Source organism: Hemitrygon akajei, chromosome 31 (genome assembly GCF_048418815.1).
Source record: "Hemitrygon akajei chromosome 31, sHemAka1.3, whole genome shotgun sequence".
NCBI lineage: Eukaryota > Metazoa > Chordata > Chondrichthyes > Myliobatiformes > Dasyatidae > Hemitrygon > Hemitrygon akajei.
This window is the reverse complement of record NC_133154.1, coordinates 39,899,636-39,921,572: the sequence shown is the minus strand read 5'-3', so window position 1 is coordinate 39,921,572 and position 21,937 is coordinate 39,899,636. Positions and strand designations below refer to the sequence as shown.

At 42.5% G+C, this 21,937-nt stretch overlaps 1 protein-coding gene across 3 annotated transcripts in view; it reads left to right on the top strand.

Annotated features, from left to right (window-relative positions):
* Positions 1-17,419, top strand: part of LOC140719254 (complement C1q tumor necrosis factor-related protein 1-like) — a 58,313-nt gene extending 40,894 nt beyond the window's left edge. For all 3 annotated transcript variants that reach the window (XM_073033741.1, XM_073033739.1, XM_073033740.1), the window contains 2 exons: positions 2,118-2,379; positions 11,985-17,419. In XM_073033741.1, the coding sequence (XP_072889842.1) occupies positions 2,124-2,379; positions 11,985-12,532 (804 nt within the window). In that variant the 5' untranslated portion in view covers positions 2,118-2,123 and the 3' untranslated portion in view covers positions 12,533-17,419. The remainder of the gene's footprint in view (positions 1-2,117; positions 2,380-11,984) is intronic.
* The last annotated feature ends 4,518 nt before the right edge of the window (positions 17,420-21,937 follow it).

The window sequence follows — 21,937 nt, the reverse complement described above, 5'->3', positions numbered from 1 at the left end:
TAGATTCTTGATTAGCCAGGGCATGAAGGGATATGGAAAGAAGAAAGGAGATTGGGGAAGACAGGAAAATTGGATCAGCCATGATGAACTGGTGGAGCAAACTTGATAGGCCAAATAATCTAATTCTGCTCCCATATCTTATGGTCTTATGATAAAGTTGCTGATGTGGATGTAGTGGTGGTGTTGTAGGTGGAGCTGTTGATCAGCCTGACAGATTTTGTGGAAGCCTTATTCCCAGGACGGCAATGGCTAATATCAGAACACATCCTTTTAAACTGAGTGGAGGGAAGTTTAGGGGACATGTCAGAGATAAGTTTTCTTTTACACAGAGGGTGGTAAATGTCTTGAATTAACTGCCAGGGTTGTGGTAGGTGCTGATATAACAGACTCTTTTAAGAGATTCCTAGATTGGCACATGGGCAAAAGAGGAAAACGGAGGACTAAGTGTGTGGAAAAAGTTATGTGGGAGGGAAGATTGATCTTGGAGTAGTTTAAAAGGTCAGTTTGACATTGTGGGCCAAAGTGCCTGTTTCTTTGCTGTACAGTCTGAGTTCTATGTAACATACATAAAATGCTGGGGAACACATCAGGTCAGGCAACGTCTATGGAGAGGAATGAAGAGTCAATATTTCGAGATAATCGGGACTTTCTGATTCAGGATCTTAGCTCGAAATATCGACTCTATATTCATTTCCTTTGATGCTGCTTGACCTACTGAGCTTGTCCAGCATTTTGTGTGTGTGGTACTCCTGATTTCCACCATCAATGTGTTATGTTCTATGTTCCATGTTCTGTGTCCTGTCTTTATGTTATCTTTTCTATGTTATATGTTCTCTGCTCCATGTTAGGCCAGGCCATCCTTAAAATGACCTGTCCCTTTACGAAAACTCTATACAGATATAACTCTAACAGACAAACTAAGGCGATTTGTTATAGAAGATAGATGTTGGTCATTTCCTGCTGCTTGTTCTCCATGTTTCCGATCTCACTAACTCAGTATTTATGTGATTCCATGACACAGTCATAAATCACATTCTCCTTCCTTCCCCATTCATTCTTGTGATAATTAGCAGTTCCCTGATCCAAAGGTCTGGATTATTTACTACCTCACTGCTTGCTTGAAGAGAAGCAGAGAGCACATGAAAGTTATAAGCAGTAGGGATGTGTCTCATATTGAGAGGCTGTGCAAAAGGAAAATTTTCCTTCTGAAGATAGATAATTTGCAAAGGTGTTATCCTTACCTCTATTTTAATATTTGATCTTTCTGTTTAATAGGCAGTCAGTGTTTCGATCTACAAGCTGGTTATAGAGCACTACAGCACAGAAACAGGCCTTTCAGCCCATCTAGTCTGTGCTGAACTGTTATTCTGCCTAATCCTATTGTCCTGCACTTGGCCCATAGCCCCCCTCACCCCTCCCATCCATGTACTTATCCAAACTTCCTTTGTGTCACAATCAAACCCACATCTACCACTTCCACTGGCAGCTCATTCTGCACTCGCACAATTTTCTGAGTGAAGAAGTTCCACCTCAGGTTTCCCTTAAATATTTCACCTTTCACCCTTAACCCCCTAGTTCTTGTCTCACCCATCCTCAGTGGAGAAAGGCCTGCTCACATTTACCATATCTCTACCCATCATAATTTTGTATATCTTTATCAAGTCTCCCCTTATTCTCCTACGCTCTGGGGAATGAAGTTCTAACCTATTCAAACTTTCCCCAAAACTCAGGTCATAGAATATAAAACAGTTCAGTTCATGAACAGGCCCTTCAGCCCACAAAGTTGTGCCAAACTAATTCAATAAGTCATCCCCAATTGAACTAATCCTTTCTCCCTGCACAATGTCCGGATCTTCACAATTCCTACACATTCATGTACCCCTGTAAGACCCTGTGAATGCCTCTATCACATTTGACTCCAGCACCTCCACAGAGACATCCTTTTTAAATGCCACCAGGTCTTTTGCAAATATTTCCCCTCTCAAATTAAACCTATACCCTTTGGTTTTAGGCTCCCCTTTCCTGAAGAAAAGACAATGACCGTCCACCTAATCTACTCCCACCATGACTTTATGGCATTTGCTCTTGGAAAAGATATCTCTTTTTGTGTTTTACAGTCAGTAATGGTGACTAGAAGGCTCCAGGGACACATCCTGGTCTTCATTTTACTGACGCCAGTGACTGGGGCTCCATCCAGTGAACCTGATGCAGAGAGAGCGTCGACTCAGGACAAGTGTATCCGCTGTTGTGATCCTCATGAGTACACCATGCCTCCATCTGGAGAGGGCAACCCGTCACCGAGCCCGCACCAGGGCAGTTATAGCCCTTCCTACCCCATGCCTCAAGTCTACCCTCATATCAACATCACCATCCTCAAAGGTAATCAAATGGTTTCTCATCATGGCATTACATATTGGTGCCAACATTTTGGAACTTTCTCTCTTCCTTTCTTACATTTCTCAAGCTCAATGTCTGACCTCCACGTTACAAAGCATGAGCGCATGACTGGAGATTAAGTTGAATGAAATCTCCAATGAGCTGTCGGCTTTGGACAATTCACTCACGAGAACTGGTCATCTTTGTCTTGCTGCTAATTTAATTTCAGCTTTTACTTTCTTTGTAGGGTTTTGGCCTTCTGGTCATCTCCCAAAGCATTACCGTTCATGACCTATCACACAAAGAAGCTTAGAGTGCTGGAGGAGCTCAGCAGGTCAGGCAGCATCTACAGAGGGAGATAACAGTTGATGTTTCAGGCCGAGATATTTTAATAGGAAAGGTTAGAATCTGAATTTGGTTTATTGTCCCTGAAATAGGGAGTGAAATTTGTCGTTTGGCAACAGCAGTACAGTGCAATATATAATTTACAATTAGATAATTAAATAAATAAATAGTGCAAATAGTGAGGTAGTGCTCAGGGACCATTCAGAAATCTGATGCCAGGGGAGAAAGCTGTTCCTAAAACATTGAGTGCGTAACTTCAGGCTCCCTTACCTCCTCCCTGATGGTAGTAGTGAGAAGAAGGTATTCCTGGGTGGTGGAGGTCCTTATGCTGGATGCATTTTTTATGAGTTATCGCCTTTTTGAAGATGTCCTTAATGGTGGGGACATTAGTAGTTCCCCTGATGGAGCAGGCAGATCTGCAGCTTTGACCAATGAAGTACAGAGACTGGGGGACCTGAGTTATAAGCAAAGATTGAATAAGCTAGACTTTATTCTCTAGTACGTAGAAGATTGAGGGGAGATTTGACAGGGTACACAAAATTATGAGAGGCATAGATTGGTAAGTGCAAGCAAGCTTTTTCCACTGAGGTTGCGTGAGACTAGAACAAGAGTTGATGGGTTAAGGGTGAAAGATGAAATGTTTGAAGGGAACATGAGGGGGAAACTTCTTCACTTGGAGGGTGGTAAAAGTGTGGAATGAGCTGCCAGAAGAAGTGGTGCTTGCAGTTTTGATTTCAATGTTTAAGAGAAATTTGGATATGTAATGGATGGAAGGGCTATGGAGGGCTATGGTCTTGGTGCAGGCCAATGGGGTAGGCAGTTTAAATGGTTCAGCATGGACTAGATGGGCCAAAGGGCCTGTTTCTGTGACTCTATGACTCTAATGAAGTCTTAATAACGGGTCTCAGCCAGAAATGTTGATCTTTTATTCCCTTCCATTGGTGCTGCCTAACTTGCTGAGATCCTCCAGAATTTTGAGTGTGTTATTCAAGATTTCCAGCATCTGCAAAATTTTTTGTGACAAAAAAACTTAATCTGATTTTAATTGCTCCATGGAAAAAAATACTAACTGCTGGAGGAACTCATAGGGTAACGCAGCATCTTATGGAGGGAGAAGGATGTTGAGTTTGGGGTCAAGATCTTACATGCTATACCTTAAGAAAATTAAGTATAGAATCCATACTGAAGAAAGTAATGTCTGAAGCAGCGCTTTAACTAAAGTCATTATTACTTCATCTTTCATGATCCCAAGTGCTTTTCTTTTGAATTACTTCCACAACCTACCACTTACAAGGAACTATTCACATGCACCTCCACATCTGTTCCTTTACCCTTGTTAGAATGGTGTGCAGAGATTACAGAGAAAGCAACAGATGAGATTGTGGATGGATTTGAAAACACTAACAAGGATTTTTAAATCAAGGCATCACTGAACCTGAATTCTGCTGGTAACTCCAAACCACAGTAATTCTAAGAAGAATATAACTATACAGAGTACTGAGCCCAGAACGGAACACAATTCTCCTGACTGGACTCAACCAGACTGCATCTTAACCTCTAACCCTTCATATTCTAGTCTCCTTCGGATAAAAGCCAACTTTCCATTAGAGACAGGCATCTGTTTAATATCTCATCTGAAAGACAATTGTTTTATTGGGAATTTTAACAGAGTCAGACGGAAAATTATTAAACTTCCCGTGCCTTGTGATAGTTTGATCAAGGCTTGAAGTACATGTATATAATTTACCATCTGTGCACAGTACTCTGCATGGGAATGGCTCTGGTAAGTCAACTGGTTTTACTGAAAAGTATAACACAGCAGCAAAGTTCTGACCTGCTGCAAATTATATGCTGTCAAATGTAATCTCCACCTACTGTCAGAGGCAACTCACTGGAGTTTAGAAGAATAAGGAATGATACCACTGAAACCTATTGATTATTGAAAGGCTAAGATGGATTGGACATGGAGAGGATGTTCCCCAATAGTGGGGCAGTCAGCTTTAACTCACAGAGACATCCCTTTAGTACAGAGATGAGGAAGAATTGTTTTAGCAGGAAGGTGGTGAACCTGTGGTATTCATTGTCATGGATGGCTGTGGAGGCCAAGGCACTGAGTATATTTAAAGCAGACACTTACAGGCTCTTGATTAGACTATAAGACTCTTAGAAATAGGAGCAGAATTAGGCCATTTGACTCGTCGAGTCTGCTCTGCTATTTCATTATGGCTGATCCAATTTTCCTCTCAGCTCCAGTCTCCCTGTATCCCTTCATGCCCTGACAAATCAAAAATCAATCAACCTCTGCTTTAAATATATATAATGACACTTGGTCTCCAGAGCTGCCTGTGGCAAAGAATTCACCACTCTCTGGATAAAGAAATTCCTCTTCATCTCCATTAGATGTCCCTCTAATCTGAGGCTATGTCCTCTGGTCTTAGACACTCCCACCATAGGAAACATCCACCACATCCCTCTCCATTCTATCAAGGCCTTTCACCATTTGATAGGTTTCAATGAGGTCATCCTTCATTCTTCTGAATTCCAGTGAATACAGGACCAAAATTATTAAACACTCTTCAGATGACAAGCCTGCCCTCTCCTCTCCTGCTTCTGCACATCCTTTCTAAGATAAAGACCCAAACCTGCTCACAATACTCCAAGTGAGGCCTCACCTGTGCTTATAACATTTTGAATTTACATCCTTGCTTTTATGTTCTAGTCATCTTGAAATGAATGCTAACATCACATTTGCCTTCCTCACTATCGACTTAACCTGCAAATTAACCTTTAAGGAATCCAGCACAGGACTCCCTAGTCCCTTTGCACCTCAGTTTTTTGTATTTTCTCTCCGTTTCGAAATTAGTCAACCCTTTCTTTTCTTCTATCAAAGTGCATGACCATACACTTCCCAACACTGTATTCCATTTGCCATTTCTTTGCCCATTCTCCTAATCTGTCTAAGTCCTTCCGTGGTCTCTCTACTTCCTCAAAACTATCTGCCCCTTCACCTATCGTCATATTGTCTGCAAACTTTGTAACAAAGCCATCAATTCCATCATCCAAATCATTGACAAATAACATAAGAAGAACACCACTAGTCACCAGCACCCACCAGAATAGGCTCCCTTTATTCCCACACTTTGCTTCATCCAATCAGCCACTGCTTTATCCATGCTAGAATCGTTCCTGTAATACCATGGGCTCATAACTTGTTAAGCATCTTCATGTATAGCACCTTGTCAAAGGCCTCTGAAAATCCAAGTGCACAATGTTGACTGATTCTCCTTAGTCTGTCCTGCTTATTAATTTTTCAAAGAATTCCAACAGGTTTGTCAGGCAAGATTTTCCCTTGAGGAAACCATACTGACTATGTGAATATTTTATTGTGTGCCTCCAAGTACCCTGAGACCTCATCCTTAACAAATGACTCCAACATATTTTCAACCAGTAACGTCTGACTAACTGGCCAATAGTTTCTTTTCTTCTGCTTGTCTCCCTTCATGAAGAGTGGAGTGACATTTGCAATTTTCCAGTCTTCCAGAACCATTCCAGAATCCAATGATTCTTGAAAGATCATTACTAATGCCTCTACGATCTCTTCAGCCACCACTTTCAGAACTCTGGGGGGTACACCATCTGGTCCAGGTGACCATTCAGTTACCCAAGAACTTCACATTCTTCATGACCCCTGACACCTGGAACTTCCACCATACTGCTAGCGTCTTCCAAAGTGAAGACATGCAAAATTCTTATTCATTTTGTTCGCCATTTTAGTGTCCCCCATTACTACCTCTCCAGTATTGTTTTCCAGTGGTCTGATCTCCACTCTCGCCTCTCTTTTTACGCTCTATGTATCTGAAGACACTTTTGGTATTCTCTTGAATATTATTGACTAGTTTACTTTGGTATTTCATTCTTATCTTCTTAATGAATTTTTAGTTCCTTCCTGTTGGTACTTGAAAGCTGCCCAACTTCCCACTAATTTTTACCCTTATATACCCTCTCTTTGGCTTTTATGTTGTCTCTTGTTAGCCATGGTTGTGCCATCTTTCTTCCTCTTTGGGATTTATATATCCTTTGCCTTTTGAATTGTTTCCAAAAATTCCAGCCATTGCTCCTCTGCCATCATCCCTGCCAGTGTTCCCTTCCAATCAATTCTGGCCAACTCCTCTCTCATGCCTCTGAAATTCCCTTTACTCCACTGAAATTCTGAAATATCTGACCTTAGCTTCTCATTCTCAATTTTCAGCATGAATTTGATCATATTATGATCACTTTCCCCTAAGTGTTCTTTTACCTTGAGCTCTCTAATCAATTCTGGTTCATTGCACAGCACCCAATCTAGAACAGCGGATCCCCTAGTGGGCTCAACCATGAGCTGCCCTAAAAATCCATCTTGAGGGTACTCTAGAAATTCCCCTTCCTGTAATCCAGCACCAACCTGATTTTCCCAATCGACCTGCATGTTGAAGTCCCCATGTCAATTGTAACATTGCCCTTTTGACATGCATTTTCTATTTCCTGCTGTAATTTGTAGGCCATATCCTTACTATTATTTGGGGTCTGTATACAACTCCCATCGGGGCCTTTTTACCCTTGCAGTTCCTTAGCTCTATCCACAATGATTCAACACCTACTGACTCTATGTCACCTCTTTCTGATGATTTCATTTTGTTTTTTTACCAACAGAGACACACCACCCCCTCTGCCTTCTTCCCCGTACTTTCGATATAATGTGTATCCTTGGAAATTAAGCTCCTAGCCATAATCTTCTTGCAGTCATGATTCAGTGATGTCTACAACATCATACCTGCCAATCTGCAATTGTGCTGCAAGTTTATTCCATATACTGCACGCATTCAAGTACAACATCTTCAGTCCTATGTTCACCCTGGTCAATTTTGTCCTCCTTTTATGTTGCAGCTCAAACTTTTGACTGCAATTTTACCCTCTCAACAGCCTCTCCTCACTACACATTGCCTCTGTTTGCGAAACAGCTACCTCATCTTCAACACCTTTCCTCCCACACTCCTTGCATTGAAATATATGCAGCTCAGGACACTAGTCGCACCACGCTCAACTTTTTGATTCTTAACTTTGTCTGAGGTCTTACCAACATCTGTCTCCCCAACCACTCCACTAACTGCTCTGGCACTGGTTCCCAACCCCCTGCAACTCTAGTTTAGACTCCACCCTTCAGCATTAGCAAACCATCCCACTAGGATATTAGTCCCCCTCCAGTTCAGGTGCAAATTATCCCTTCTGTATAGATCCCACCTTCGCTGGAAGGGAGCCCAATGATCCAAAAATCTTATGCCCTCCCTCCAACACCAACTCCTCAGTCACGTATTAAACAGTCTAATCTTCCTAGTTCTGGCCTCACTAGAACGTGGCTTGGGTAGCAATCCTGAGATTGCTACATTAGAGGTCCTGCCCTTTAACTTAGCACCTAACTCCCTGAGTTTCCTATGCAGAACCTCATCAATTATCCTGCCCATTCTTCCTCCACATGGACCACGACTTCTGGCTGTTTACCCTCCCACTTAAGAATGCTGAGGACCTGATTCAAGATATCCTGGATCCTGGCACCCAGGAGGCAACATACCATCTGGAAATCTCGTTCTCACTCACAAACCTCCTGTCCATTTCCCTGACTAACAAATCCCCTATCACCACAGCGTTCCTCCTCTCCCTCTTCCCCTTCTGAGTCTCAGAGGCAGATTCAGTGCTAGAGACCTGACCATCATGACTCTCTCCTCTGTTAGTTCATTCCCCACCCACCCCAACAGTGTTTAAAGTAATACGTACACCTGTTGTTGAGGGAATAGCAAGTCTGTCCAAGGTTATGAACAGAAGGCAGGAGAATGGAGTTAGGAGAGATAACAAATCAGCCAAAATGCAACGATTGAGCAGACTTGATAGGCTGAATGGCTTAAATCTGCTCCTTTGTCTTATGATTTTAATGGATTCAGACAGAGCACGGACTGTCACTTGGATGATTCATGCAACTTGGTGTTCAGGAAGAGTTTGAGGAAGATGGTTTCAGTCACACTAATGATCTGATTACAGCTTTCAGCACCTTTTCGGTTACTAATGGAACGAGAGGACATCAATGATCATTGTGATCCATCACTCCCTGATTATCTTTCAGAATGCTTCTCACTGGGCAATGCAGGAGAGTGACTCCCAAAATGCTGGAGGGGCTCGGCAAGTCTGGCAGCATCTATCAAGAGCAATATGCAATACCCCAAGGCTCAAGGATAGCTTCTAACCCCTGTTCTAGGGCTATTGAATGGTTCCCCAGTATAATTAATTGAACTTGACCTCACACTCTACCTTGCACGTTATCGTCTACTTGTACTGCACCTTCCCTGCAGCTGTAACAAGTGCACCAGGTGCAGAGCAAACTCAGACTCAATAATAGAAATTAATGATGAGGATTTATCTGGAGAATAATCAAATTAAGAGCTCACTTACTCAGGACTTGTGCACATAGAATGTAGTTCACACAGAACTTGGATCCGGGATTCATCAATGAGCTGGTCCAGTCACGTTAAATAGAACATAAAACACAGGAAACCCGTGCAGGTTGAAATCAAAACTAGTCACTCAAGAACGAGAAGCATAACAAAACCATATTCACATAACAAGCGTCACGAGAAACACAGAGACTGCTTAACGATAAAAGTAGTCATTAAACATCTCTAATAAACTCAAATAAATGACGATCAGGTGTGTCAGGATCTGCCGCTACCCGGTGCCCCTCGCTGGTCCAAAGGATCCATGACAAGCTGCTGGACTTTATATTGCATTCTCTTATTGCTTTGCCTGTACTACTTCAATGCACTGTTGTATTGAATATTCTGTACAAACAGTGTGCAATACAAGCCTTTCACTGTACCTCGATAATGTGACAATAATAAACAGATTGCAAATCCAATTCCAATACAAAACCCAATTCAAAATCCAAATCCAAATCCAAACCCAATTCAAAATCCAATTCAAAATCTAAATCCAAATCCAAATCCAAATCCAATTCCAATACAAAACCCAATTCAAAATCCAAATCCAAATCCAAAGCCAATTCCAAATCCAATTCAAAACCTAAATCCAAATCTAAATCCAAATCCAAATCCAAATCCAAAGCCAAATCCAAATCCAAATCCAAAACCAATTCTAATTCCAATCAACTCATGGCATTTTCCCTTGTAAGTTTGATTGTGGTCCAGTGGACACAATGAAGTTTACAGTTTCAAATTCCACTTCTAGCACTTGAACATATGTTGTATGTTATAAAGTCTTTAATACTTCAGCAGCAGGGACAGTAGAGTGTAAAGATGGGGCAACATTCAAGACCCTGACTCTTCCAATAAAAGATCTCATCTCACTTGAGTTATACTGCTGAGAACATAGTAATCAGAAGAAACCCTGCCTCTGATCAAATTAGTTTACAATTTACCTTAAATCCCATCTACTTGTATCTATATTTTTGAGATATTATAAGAATGTAAGATAATCATTTGTAAACATAAAAAATACTTCTAATGGGACCTGGCACTGTAGATGCAGAGATGAAATTTCTCTTAACTGCTGTGTCTAGAACCAGGGATGGGTATCAGAACAAGGGGTGAGGACTGAGATGAGAAGACATTTCTTCACTCAGAGGTTGAATCACTGGAATTTCCTCTCCCAGACTCAATTGCTGAATTCGAAACAAGGATGGATAGGTGTTGGAGTCAGGGAAATCAAGGGATATGAACTGCCATTCGCTAGCTGGATGAAAAGGTAATTCAGATAATAACCCCTGAGAGTTTCAGGTATTCAGGCCTCTTGCTTTGGATCACATGAAAGTCAAAATGAAACCTTATGACAAAAAAATTGTTGAAGGTAGAGCAGTGAATGTGACGTACGTGGATTTTAGTAAATTGTTTGACAATGTTACAATGGTATGCTCATTCAGAAAGTCAGGAGGCATGGGATCTAGAGAAACCTGGCTATATGGATTCAGAAAGCAGAGGGTGGTTGCAGAAGGAGCATATTCTGGCCGGAAGTCAATGACTAGTGATGGTTTGCAGAGATATTTCTGGGCCTTTTGTGAATTTTATAAATGACTTAGATGAAAGTGGATGAAACTTAGATGTAAGCTTGTTGATGACAAGAAGGTTTGTGGTTTTCTCGATGGTGTAGAAGGTTGTCTTAAGTTACAGTGGGACATTGATAGGATACAGAGATGGGCTGAGGAATGGCAGATGGCGTTCAATCAAGAAAAGTGTAAAGTAAAACACTTTGGAAGGTTGAATTTGAAGGTAGAATACAAGTTAATTGGGTCAAAGGGATCTTAGGGTCCTCATGTATAGATCCCTCAAAGTTACCGCACAAGTAGATAGGGTTCTTAAGAAGACCATAAGGCATAGGAGCAGAAGTAGGCAAGTCAGCTCATCGCACCATCATTCAATCATGGCTGATTTATTTCCCTCTCAACCTATTTTCCTGCCTTCTTCCCCATAACCTTTGATGTCCTGACAAATCAAGAACCTATCGACCTCTGCTTTAAGTATACACAATGACTTCAATGGTTTCAATAAACCCCCCCCCCCCCTTCTAAACACCACTGAGTAGAGGCCCAGAGCCATCAAGTGCTCCTCATCTGTTTACCCTTTCATTCCCGGAATCATTCTTATGAACCTCCTCTGGACCCTCTCCAATGCCAGCACATCCATTCTTAAATATGGGGCTTAAGACTGCCGACAATACTTGAAATACAATCTGGCCAATGTGTTATAAAATCTCAGTATCACATCGTTCTTATATCTCTTAGTCCTTTCAAAATGAATAATAACCTTGCATTTGCCTTCCTTACTACCAACCCAACCCTCAAATTAACCTTTAAGGAATCTTGTACAAGACTCTCAAGTCCTTTTGCACCTCTGATTTCTGAATTCACTCCCCATTTAGAAAATAGTCTAAGGCTTTATTCCTGCTGCTGAATTACATGGCTATACACTCCCTAAAGTGTACTCCATCTGCCACTTTGCCCATTCTTCTAATCTCTTCATGTCCTTCTGCAGACTCCCTACTTCCTCAACACTACCTGAATCTCCACCTATCTTTACATCATCTGCAAAGTTGGCCACTAAGCCATCAATTCTGTCATCGGCATCATTTACATATAAGATGAAATAGAGCAGACACAACACCAATGTACACACCTCTCAACTCCCTACCCCTGCTAGCGAATTCTTGACATCCTCTTGTTCTTTCAGGTGAAAAAGGCGAGAGGGGAGAGCGAGGACCTCAGGGAAAGCTGGGAAAGGAAGGGCCTATAGGTCTCCGAGGCCCCACAGGAGCCAAAGGGGACCAGGGTCAAGCAGGAATCCCAGGAGATTCTTACAAGCAGCACTACTCAGCCTTCTCAGTGGGCCGTAAGAAAGGCCTCCACAGCAGCGACTACTACCAAACCTTGATCTTTGACACAACGTTTGTGAACCTTTACGGTCACTTCAACATGTTCAAGGGCAAATTCTACTGCTACATCCCAGGGATCTACTATTTCAACCTCAACATCCACACGTGGAACTTCAAAGAGACCTACCTTCATATCATGAAGAACGACCGGGATATGGTGATCTGCTACGCCCAGCCCAGCAACCGCAGCATCATGCAGAGCCAGAGCATCATGCTGGAGCTACAGCAGAATGATGAAGTCTGGGTCCGCCTCTACAAGCGCGAGCGGGAAAACGCGGTCTACAGCGATGATGTTGACATTTACGTGACCTTCAACGGTTATCTCATAAAACCCAACCTGGACTAGAACCCCCTCGATTTTCCATACACCCCTCGCTTTTCCATCAGGCTTCACTTTATAGGAAATATCTTCCATTATTCCATTAGAGAAAGTACATTGGGTTTTACATGGGAGCTCAGCTTACATCAGCAACACTCACTCACCTGGAATCATCCATGTTGGTTTTGTTGTTTGATCCACATAGGTGCCACCACCATCATCATTATGTGCCATGTCGTGTGTATGATCATGGTCTCAGGGTCATGATTCTTCTTGGCAAACTTTTCTGCAGAAGTGGTTTGCCTTTGCCTCCTTCTGGGTGTTGTCCTTACAAGATAGGTGACCCCTGCCATTACCAATAGTCTTCAGAGATTGTGTGCCTGGAGTCAATTGTTACATAACCAGCACTTGTGATGTGCACCAGCTGCTCATACAACCGTCCACCACCTGCTCCCATGCCTTTACATGACCCTGAGCAGGTGCTAAACCTTGCCCAAGGGTGACCTGCAAGCTAGCAGTGTGAAGAAGCGCCTTACACCTCCTTTGGTAGAGACGTATCTCTACCCTGCGACCCAACATAGATGGCAGTATATTAATTAAGCTACTTTGTTAAAGCAATGATAAAAAGACCAAAAATAATGCTCACATGTAGGCCTTTAACTCCGATCTATATAAAGGACAAGTTTCAAAAAGTCAATGCTTTCTGATTTTAATATCCTCATGACAGGAGTGCCCCAGGACTGAGATCAAGTGTAATCACTCGGTGGGTTTGTGCTTGAAGGAGCAAGGTGCAGGTATTTAATACAGCTACCACTTTACATTTATAATTACTTCAGCTGAGTAAAGAACTATCATTTATTCAGGATGCCGCAAAGAACTTTTCACCCAATGATTAGACATTGGCTCAATGAAGAAGCCAGAGAGTGGTAGAGGAGGATTCCTTCTCTGAGTGGAGCCTGTGACTAGTGGTGTGCCACAGGGACCATTGTTATTTCTCATCTATATCAATGATCTGGATGATAATGTGGTAAATTGCATCAGCAAATTTGCTGATGATACAAAGACTTGGAGGTGTAGTGGACAGTGAGGAAGGTTTTCAAAGCTTGCAAAGGAATTCAGACCTGCTGGAAAAATGGCAGATGAAGTTTAATACAGACAAGTGTGAGGTATTGCACTTTGGAAGGAAAAACCAAGGTAGAACATACAAGGTAAATGGTAGGGCACTGAGGAGTGCAGTAGAACAGAGGGATCTAGGAATACAGATACAAAATTCCCTAAAAGTGGCATCACAGGTAGATAGAATAGTAAAGAGAGCTTTTGGTACATTGGCCTTTATAAATCAAAGTATTGAATATAAGAGTTGGAATGTAATGGTGAGGTTGTATAAGACATTGGTGAGACTGAATTTGGAGTATTGTGTGCAGTTTTGGTCACCGAATTACAGGAAGGATATTAATAAGGTTGAAAGAGTGCAGAGAAGGTTTACAAGGATGTTGCCGGGACTTGAGAAACTGAGTTACAGAGAAAGGTTGAATAGGTTAGGACTTTATTCCCTGGAGCGTAGAAGAATGAGGGGAGATTTGATAGAGGTATATAAAATTATGATGGGTATAGATAGAGTGAATGCAAGCAGGCTTTTTCCACTAAGGCTGGGGGAGAAAAAAACCAGAGGACATGGGTTAAGGGTGAAGGGGGAAAAGTTTAAAGGGAGCATTGGGGGGGTTTTCTTCACACAGAGAGTGGTGGGAGTGTGGAATGAGCTGCCAGATGAAGTGGTGAATGCGAGCTCACTTTTAACATTTAAGAAAAACTTGGGACAGGTACATGGATGAGAGGGGTTTGGAGGGTTATGGCCCAGGTGCAGGTCAGTGGGACTAGGTAGAAAAATGGTTCAGCACAGCCAAGAAGGGCCAAAAGGCCTGTTTCTGTGCTGTAATGTTCTATGGTTCTATGGTTCTAATTTCAATATGAACTGTGGTCACTTTTTAAATAAACTTTGATTTCTTGTTATAGAAAAAAAATAGGAAAAAATTGGGTAATTTGAAATGTTGCCAGGTGTGGTGGAGGCAGATTTGAAAGAGGTGTTTAAAAGGTATAGACACGTGCAGAGAATGGGGGAGGAGATGTGCGTTATGCGCAGGAAGAATATGGAGCGCAGAATACAGACTCTGCTCAGGTCATTAGACCCACTGTGCTGATCTTGATGGCAATTTTTACTCAATGTCCTCCTCCTGCATATTGTAAGACCTGAAGACCATAAGACACAGGAGCAGAATTAGGCCATTCAGTCCATCGAGTCTGCTTCCCCATTCCATCATGCCTGATTTATTACCCCTCTCAACCCCATTCTCTTGCCTTCTTCTGTAACCTCTGACACCCTGACAAACCACGAACCTATCAACCTCGCTTTAAATATGCCCAGTGACTTTGACTCCACAGCCGTCTGTGGGAATGAATTCCACAGATTCATCACCTTCTGGCTAAAGAAATTCCTCCTCATCTCTGTTCTAAAGGGCTGCCCTATTCTGAGGCTATGCCTTCAGACACTATGGTTATGTCTTCCTAGACACTCCCACTACAGGAAACATCCTCTTCACATCCACTCTGTCTAGGCCTTTCAATATCTGCATCCAGGTCCTGCCGGATGGTTTCAATCTGAAACATTGACTGTACTCTCTTTTCCTCAATGCTGCCTGGTCTGCTGAGTTCCTCCAGCATTTTTGTGTGTGTTGCTCAGATTTCCAGCATCTGCAGATTTTCTCTTGTTTATGCCTATTAATATTTGATAGGTTTCAATAAGCTCCCCCCTCACTTTTCTAAACTCTAGTGAGTATCATCCATATCCCTCCATTCCCTTCATATCTAAAAGCCACTTAAACTCCTCCAAGCTGCTTGCTTGGTCCACAACTACTGTCCCTGGTAATCCATTCCGAGCACCAACCATTCTCTGTGAAAAAAGTTTGCCCCTCAAAAAGTTCAAAAGTTCAAATGTTCAGCGTTCAAAAGTAAATTTCCACGTCCACTCTATCTGGACCTTTCAATATTCGATCGGTTACAATGAAGTTCCCCCTCACTGTTAGTAGAAATAGAAAGCAAGTTTGTGCCTTGCTCATTTCACAAACTGTCGAGGCAACGTATGAATTTTACCATGCGTTGATGGTGCGTCAGCACAATGGCACCGCTCTGGGATGTACCTTCCTGGGGTGTTATATAAATAACTCGTCCATGGGTATTACAGCACACATCAGAATTTACTTACTTTCTTTCTTCAGCTTCTAAGCAAGGATTCTTTCACTGTGATTTAACTACAGCTAAAATATTTATTTAATGGGATCAAATTAATCTAGCCTTTCAATTCTTAGCCGTGTTCAATTGAAATTGATAAAGAGCTACTTCCTCCTTGATCTTTCCTTTGGCAGATACAGTAAGCCATTTGGAGAGCCATACCCCAGCCTACAGTGCATCATCCATGTTCTTTCACCCCTCTGTTGATTGTTCAAAGTCAATTTATTACCAAAGTACAAATATGCCACCCTGTGATTCATTTTCTTGCAGACATGCACAGTAGAACAAAGAAATGCAACAGACTCAAAGATAAAAATAACCAATGTGACAAAGCAGGCAATCTGTGCAGATACAGAACAATAATAATAATAAATGCCAGAGCAGAGATAGAAACATAGAAAATCTACAGAACAATACGGACCCTTTGGCCCATGATGCTGTGCTGGACATGTACTTATTTTAGAAATTACCTAGGGTTACCTAGGGCCCAGTTCTCCTCCTCTGTCTTATAGTCCTATGGTCTAAGAGAAAAGTAGAAGCACTCAGAAAATAAGTTGTATGTAGAGTCTTTGAAAGTGAGTCCATAATTCGTGTTCAGTGATCAGTCCAAGTTGAGGTGAGTTAAGTTTATCTTCACTGGTTCAGGAGCCTGATGGTTGGAGGGAAATAGCTCTCCCTGAACCTAGTGGAGTGGAACCTGAGGCTCCTGTACATCCTTCCCAATGGCAGCGGCAAGAAGAGAGCACGTCCTGCATAATGAGGTCCTTGTAAATGGATGCTACTGGCTTGTGGTAGTGCTCCTCGTAGATGTGCTCAGTGGTGAGGAGGGCTTCTCCTGGGCTGTATCCACCATGTTTGTAGGGTTTTCCATTCTTGGGCATTGGTGTTTCCATGCCAGGCCATGATGCAACTAGATGTGTGTGTGTGTCCACATTCCCTCCCTAATGCCCCTTCTATCGCGACTCTTTGCTCAAGCTTTCAATCGCTCTTCCTAATCTTATGGTCAGCACTTGTCCAAGTGCAGCCTCAGGGTTTTTTTTACCTCATTAAAGGTGCTATGTAAAGACATGTTGTTGTTGTCATATAGGTAATATTGTTGTACACTAAACCATTAGCAAATATTCACAGGAGAATCCAGAAACAAAATCCTTCATTTAATGTATGTTTGTATTTACCCATTCCTGAAATGTCTGTCATATTCCTCCACCTATAGCTGTAGCGCCCCTACTGGTAGGAGAGTGTGATATGTTTATATAACAGTTTCCAATATAAACACCTACTTATGGATTACATTGTAATTGTAAAAACCTGTGAGAAAACATGTGACTAAATGAGAGCTCAAATGCCCTTTAACCCACTTTAGAAAAAGGTTACACTTCATCTTCGTTTCCTGTCTGTAAAACAATAAGCACAAGTCTGTATGAAATCACAATGGCTTTGCTGGGTAATCGTGGCATTGTTTTACGTTAAAATTGGGGTATACATATCTCCCATACTCTGTTAATAGCATTGCTTTGTAAGAGACGATGTTTGGAGAAACAGCTTTGAGTTTAACCACAATGCTTTGTAATGTTTATTTCTACATAAAACAGGCTGGAAAAGAGAGTGGAGAATCTTCTTGATAAAGAACTATCCCCATAACAGTCAACTGGCCTTCACTTTTCACATTCCAAAACCCTTCCTGCAATGTTTTCTGAAGCAGAGGCAGAACACACAGGACACACTTGGTGGTATCTGTGTTGTAGAACAGAGGGACCTTGGCTCCTGGAAGTGATGTCTGACGTAGACAGAGTGGTGAAAGAGGTTTCATCAGTCAGAACACAGGATAGAAACTGGGATGTTGTACAAACATGGTGAGCTTGCACTTGGAACCTTGTCTTCAGTTTTATTTAGTTATTGAGGTGCAGCACAGGGTAGGCCCTCTGGCTCTCCAAGCTGTGCCGCCCAGCACAGATTTAATCTTGGGACAATTTACAATGGCCAATTAACCTTCCGGCCTTTTTGGATTGTGGGTGGAAAGTGGAGCACCTGGTGGAAACATGGTCACGGGGAGAATTCCTTACAGGCAGAGACAGGAATTGAACCCAGGTCGCCTGTACTGTAAAGCATTGCATTAATCACTACACTACCATGGCTTCACTAAAGGAAAGATGCCATTAAACAGGAAAGAGTGCACGAGAGATGTCTGAGGATGTTGCCCAGACTCGAAGGACTGAGTTAGGGGGAAGTCGGGACAAGAGGGTAGAAGATGAAGAGTGTAAATTATGAATGGTACAGATAGGGTGAATGCACACAGTCTTTTTACCAGGGTTGGAGAATCAAGAACTAGAGGGCATAGGTCTAAGGTGAGAGGGAAGAGACTTAATAGGGATATGAGGGGCAACTTTTCTCACCCAGAGGATGGCGGGTGTATGGAACAAGCTGTGGTTGAGGCAGGTCCATTAGCTACATTTAAAAGGCATTTGGACAAGCACAAGCGAAAGACATACCCAGTGAATGGCAGGGGACTGAGGAGTGCAGTACAGCAAAGGGATCTGGGAATACAGGCCCATTAACCTTTGAAAGAGGCATCATGGGTAGATGGGGTTGTAAAGAGAGCTTTTGACACTTTGGCCTTCATAAATTAGGGGTCACTGAGATCAAGAGTTGGGAAGTTATTGTGAAGTTGTAAAATCAGAATCGGAATCACTTTATTGCCAGTGCGTGAAATACACCAGAGCTGATTATGGTTCAGTGCCAAGCATAAAGCACAGGACAATACCATAACAGACAACACAAATGCAAACAGCAATTTACAAGCCAATAGTGCAAACAGCTGTAAGTAATCAACAATTAGCAGAATGGTCATATGTACAAATTTTAATAATCAAACTTAAATAAATGTGGACATATGAACAGATCAAATAATTATCAACAGAACAAGGAGAGCAAGAAAGACCACACAATGGACATTTGCAGAACAGTTAGTGTATTACACCTGACTGTGTTTTGTTGAGAAGCTGGATAGCTGCAGGAAGAACTTTGGAGATGATAGTCCTGGTGGTGATGGACTTGTATCATCTCTCCCTGGTGGCAATTTGGTGAATAGGTGACTGGTGGGTGGAGTCAGCAGTAATTTTTCCAGCTGTTTTCTTCGCTCTGGCAATGAACAGGTCTTCTAATGGCAGTAACTGACAGCCAATGATCTCTTCTGCTGAGTGGACCACTCGAGGCAAACTGAACTTGGAGAAGGAAGAGGCGGCAGAAAACCAAACAGTGGTAGAGGTGATCAGAACAATGATGGCTGAGTAAAATTTCATCAGAATCCTCCCTGAGATGTTAATTTTTTAAAAAAAATTAGCATAGAAAGAACAATCAATCTCCATTAGGTTTTCCTAGTGATGAGCATAACGTACTTGTCCCATTTTAATTTATCGATAATAGCAGCCCCCAAGACAACGACGAGGCCAAATTCAGAACACTGTGTTCAGTTCCTGTCATCGACCTACAGGAAAGATATCAACACGCGTAAAGGAGTGTGGATAAAATTTACAAGGATGTTGCTGGCACTTGAAGACCTGAGTAATAGGGAAAGTTGAATAGGTTAGGACATTACTCTCTGGAGCAGAGGAGAATGAGGGGAGATGTACAGAATTATGAGGGAGATAGATGGGCACCCAACGTCAGTAAGACGAATGAGCTGATTGTGGACTTCTGGAAGGGTAAGATGAAGGAACACATACCAATCTTCATAGAGGGATCAGAAGTGGAGAGAGTGAGCAGTTTCAAGTTCCTGGGTGTCAAGATCTCTGAGGATTTAACCTGGTCCCAACATATCAATGTATTTATAAAGAAGGCAAGACAGTGGCTATACTTTATTAGGAGTTTGAAGAGATTTGTCATGTCAACAAGTACACTCAAAAACTTCTATAGTTGTACTGTAGAGAGCATTCTGACAGGCTGCATCACTGTCTGGTATGGAGGGGCTACTGCACAGAACCAAAAGAAGCTGCAGAGGGTTGTAAGTCTAGTCAGCTCCATCTTGGGTACTAGCCTACAAAGTACCCAGGACATCTTCAAGGAGCGGTGTCTCAGAAAGGCTGCGTCCATTATTAAGGACCTCCAGCACCCAGGGCATGCCCTTTTCTCACTGTTACCATCACGTAGGAGATACAGAAGCCTGAAGGTGTCGTGGTTTCTCGTGCCCCACAAATGACCAAGAGATGCAGAAGATTCTTCAAGAAGGGTTAAACTTTAATTTGCAAATCAAAGCTGAGACAGTCATTGAGCTAGTCGCTGATTGCCCACCGATCCTCGGACACAGCATTTTTTATAGCAATCTCCTGGTCCTGTCGCATTAGCATATGTAATCAGTCTATAGTTGCGTATCACACGTACCACACGTACATCTTGCCACCATTGTTTCTACCAATTGACTTAATCATGTTCTAATCTACATCTCTTAGCTACCTCTCATTAACACACATTCTACATTCTACAATCTTCTACATTCTTAAGATTTCATTCTCCTACTAAATTGAGTACATGCATATCAAATAGCAAGTTTCAAAACTGACTGCATAGTTTTGGTTACACAGCAAAATTTATACTTTTATACTCCAATAAAGGCACACATTCAGCAATTCAGGAACAGCTTCTTCCCCTCTGCCATCTGATTCCTAAATGGACTTTGAAGCTTTGGACACTACCTCACTTCCTTAATATACAATATTTCTGTTTTTGCACATTTTTAAAATCTATTCAATATACATAATTGATTTACTTGTTTATTTATTATTGTTTTATTTTATTAATAATTTTTCTCTCTGCTAGATTATGTATTGCACTGAACTGCTGCTGCCAAGTTAACAAATTTCACATCACATGCCAGTGATAATAAACCTGATTCTGATTCTGATTCTGAATGCTTGCGAGCTTTTTCCTCTCAAGTTGGGTGAGACTAGAACTCGAGGTCATGGGTTTAGGGTGAAACTTGAATATTTAAGAGGAATCTGAGAGGAAACCCTCACTTGGAGGCTGGTGAGAGGGTCAAATGAGCTGCCAGCGGAAGTGGTGGGTACAGGTTGAATTTTAACATTGAAGAGAAGTTTGGATTGGTACACGGATGGGAGGGGTATGGGGTCTATGGTCTGGGTGTGGGTCGATGGGACCAGGGAGAAGTTTGGATTGGTACGTGGATGGGAGGGGTATGGGGTCTATGGTCTGGGTGTGGGTCGATGGGACCAGGGAGAAGTTTGGAAAGGTACATGGATGGGAGGGGTATGGGGTCTATGGTCTGGGTGTGGGTCGATGGGACCAGGGAGAAGTTTGGATTGGTACGTGGATGGGAGGGGTATGGGGTCTATGGTCTGGATGTGGGTCGATGGGACCAGGGAGAAGTTTGGAAAGGTACATGGATGGGAGGGGTATGGGGTCTATGGTCTGGGTGTGGGTCGATGGGACCAGGGAGAAGTTTGGATTGGTACGTGGATGGGAGGGGTATGGGGTCTATGGTCTGGGTGTGGGTCGATGGGACCAGGGAGAAGTTTGGATTGGTACATGGATGGGAGGGGTATGGGGTCTATGGTCTGGGTGTGGGTCGATGGGACCAGGGAGAAGTTTGGATTGGTACATGGATGGGAGGGGTATGGAGGGCTATGGTCTGGGTGCAGGTCGATGAGATGAGGCAGAAGATCAGGTGGGCATGGACTAGATGGGCCGAAGAACCTGTTTCAGTGCTGTAGTGCCCTTTTACTCTATGACTCTATGATTAGGAAACGTCTAGAGATATACCGGTCAAATTGGACAAGGTTAAATTGGCATTTGGGTTAGTATGGATGGATAGAGCTGAATGGCCTTTCCCATTCTGTGTTACTCTTATTCCCACTCGGACTAGAACGTATTGCTTTCCAGTCTGTACCAGGGGAGAAGTAGCTGGGACTGTGGGTCAGGAGTCACCTAAACCAGGCACAAAACTAAAATTACAGGGAGGGATTAAGATTAAAGATTACATTTATTTGTCACACGTTCATTAAAGCACACAGTGAAATGTGTTGTTTGTGTCAACTGTTCAAGGATTGTGCTGGGCAAGTGTCACTACGCTTCCGGTGCCAACAGGCCATGCCCACAACTTACTAACCCTAACCCGTACATCTTTGGAATGTGAGA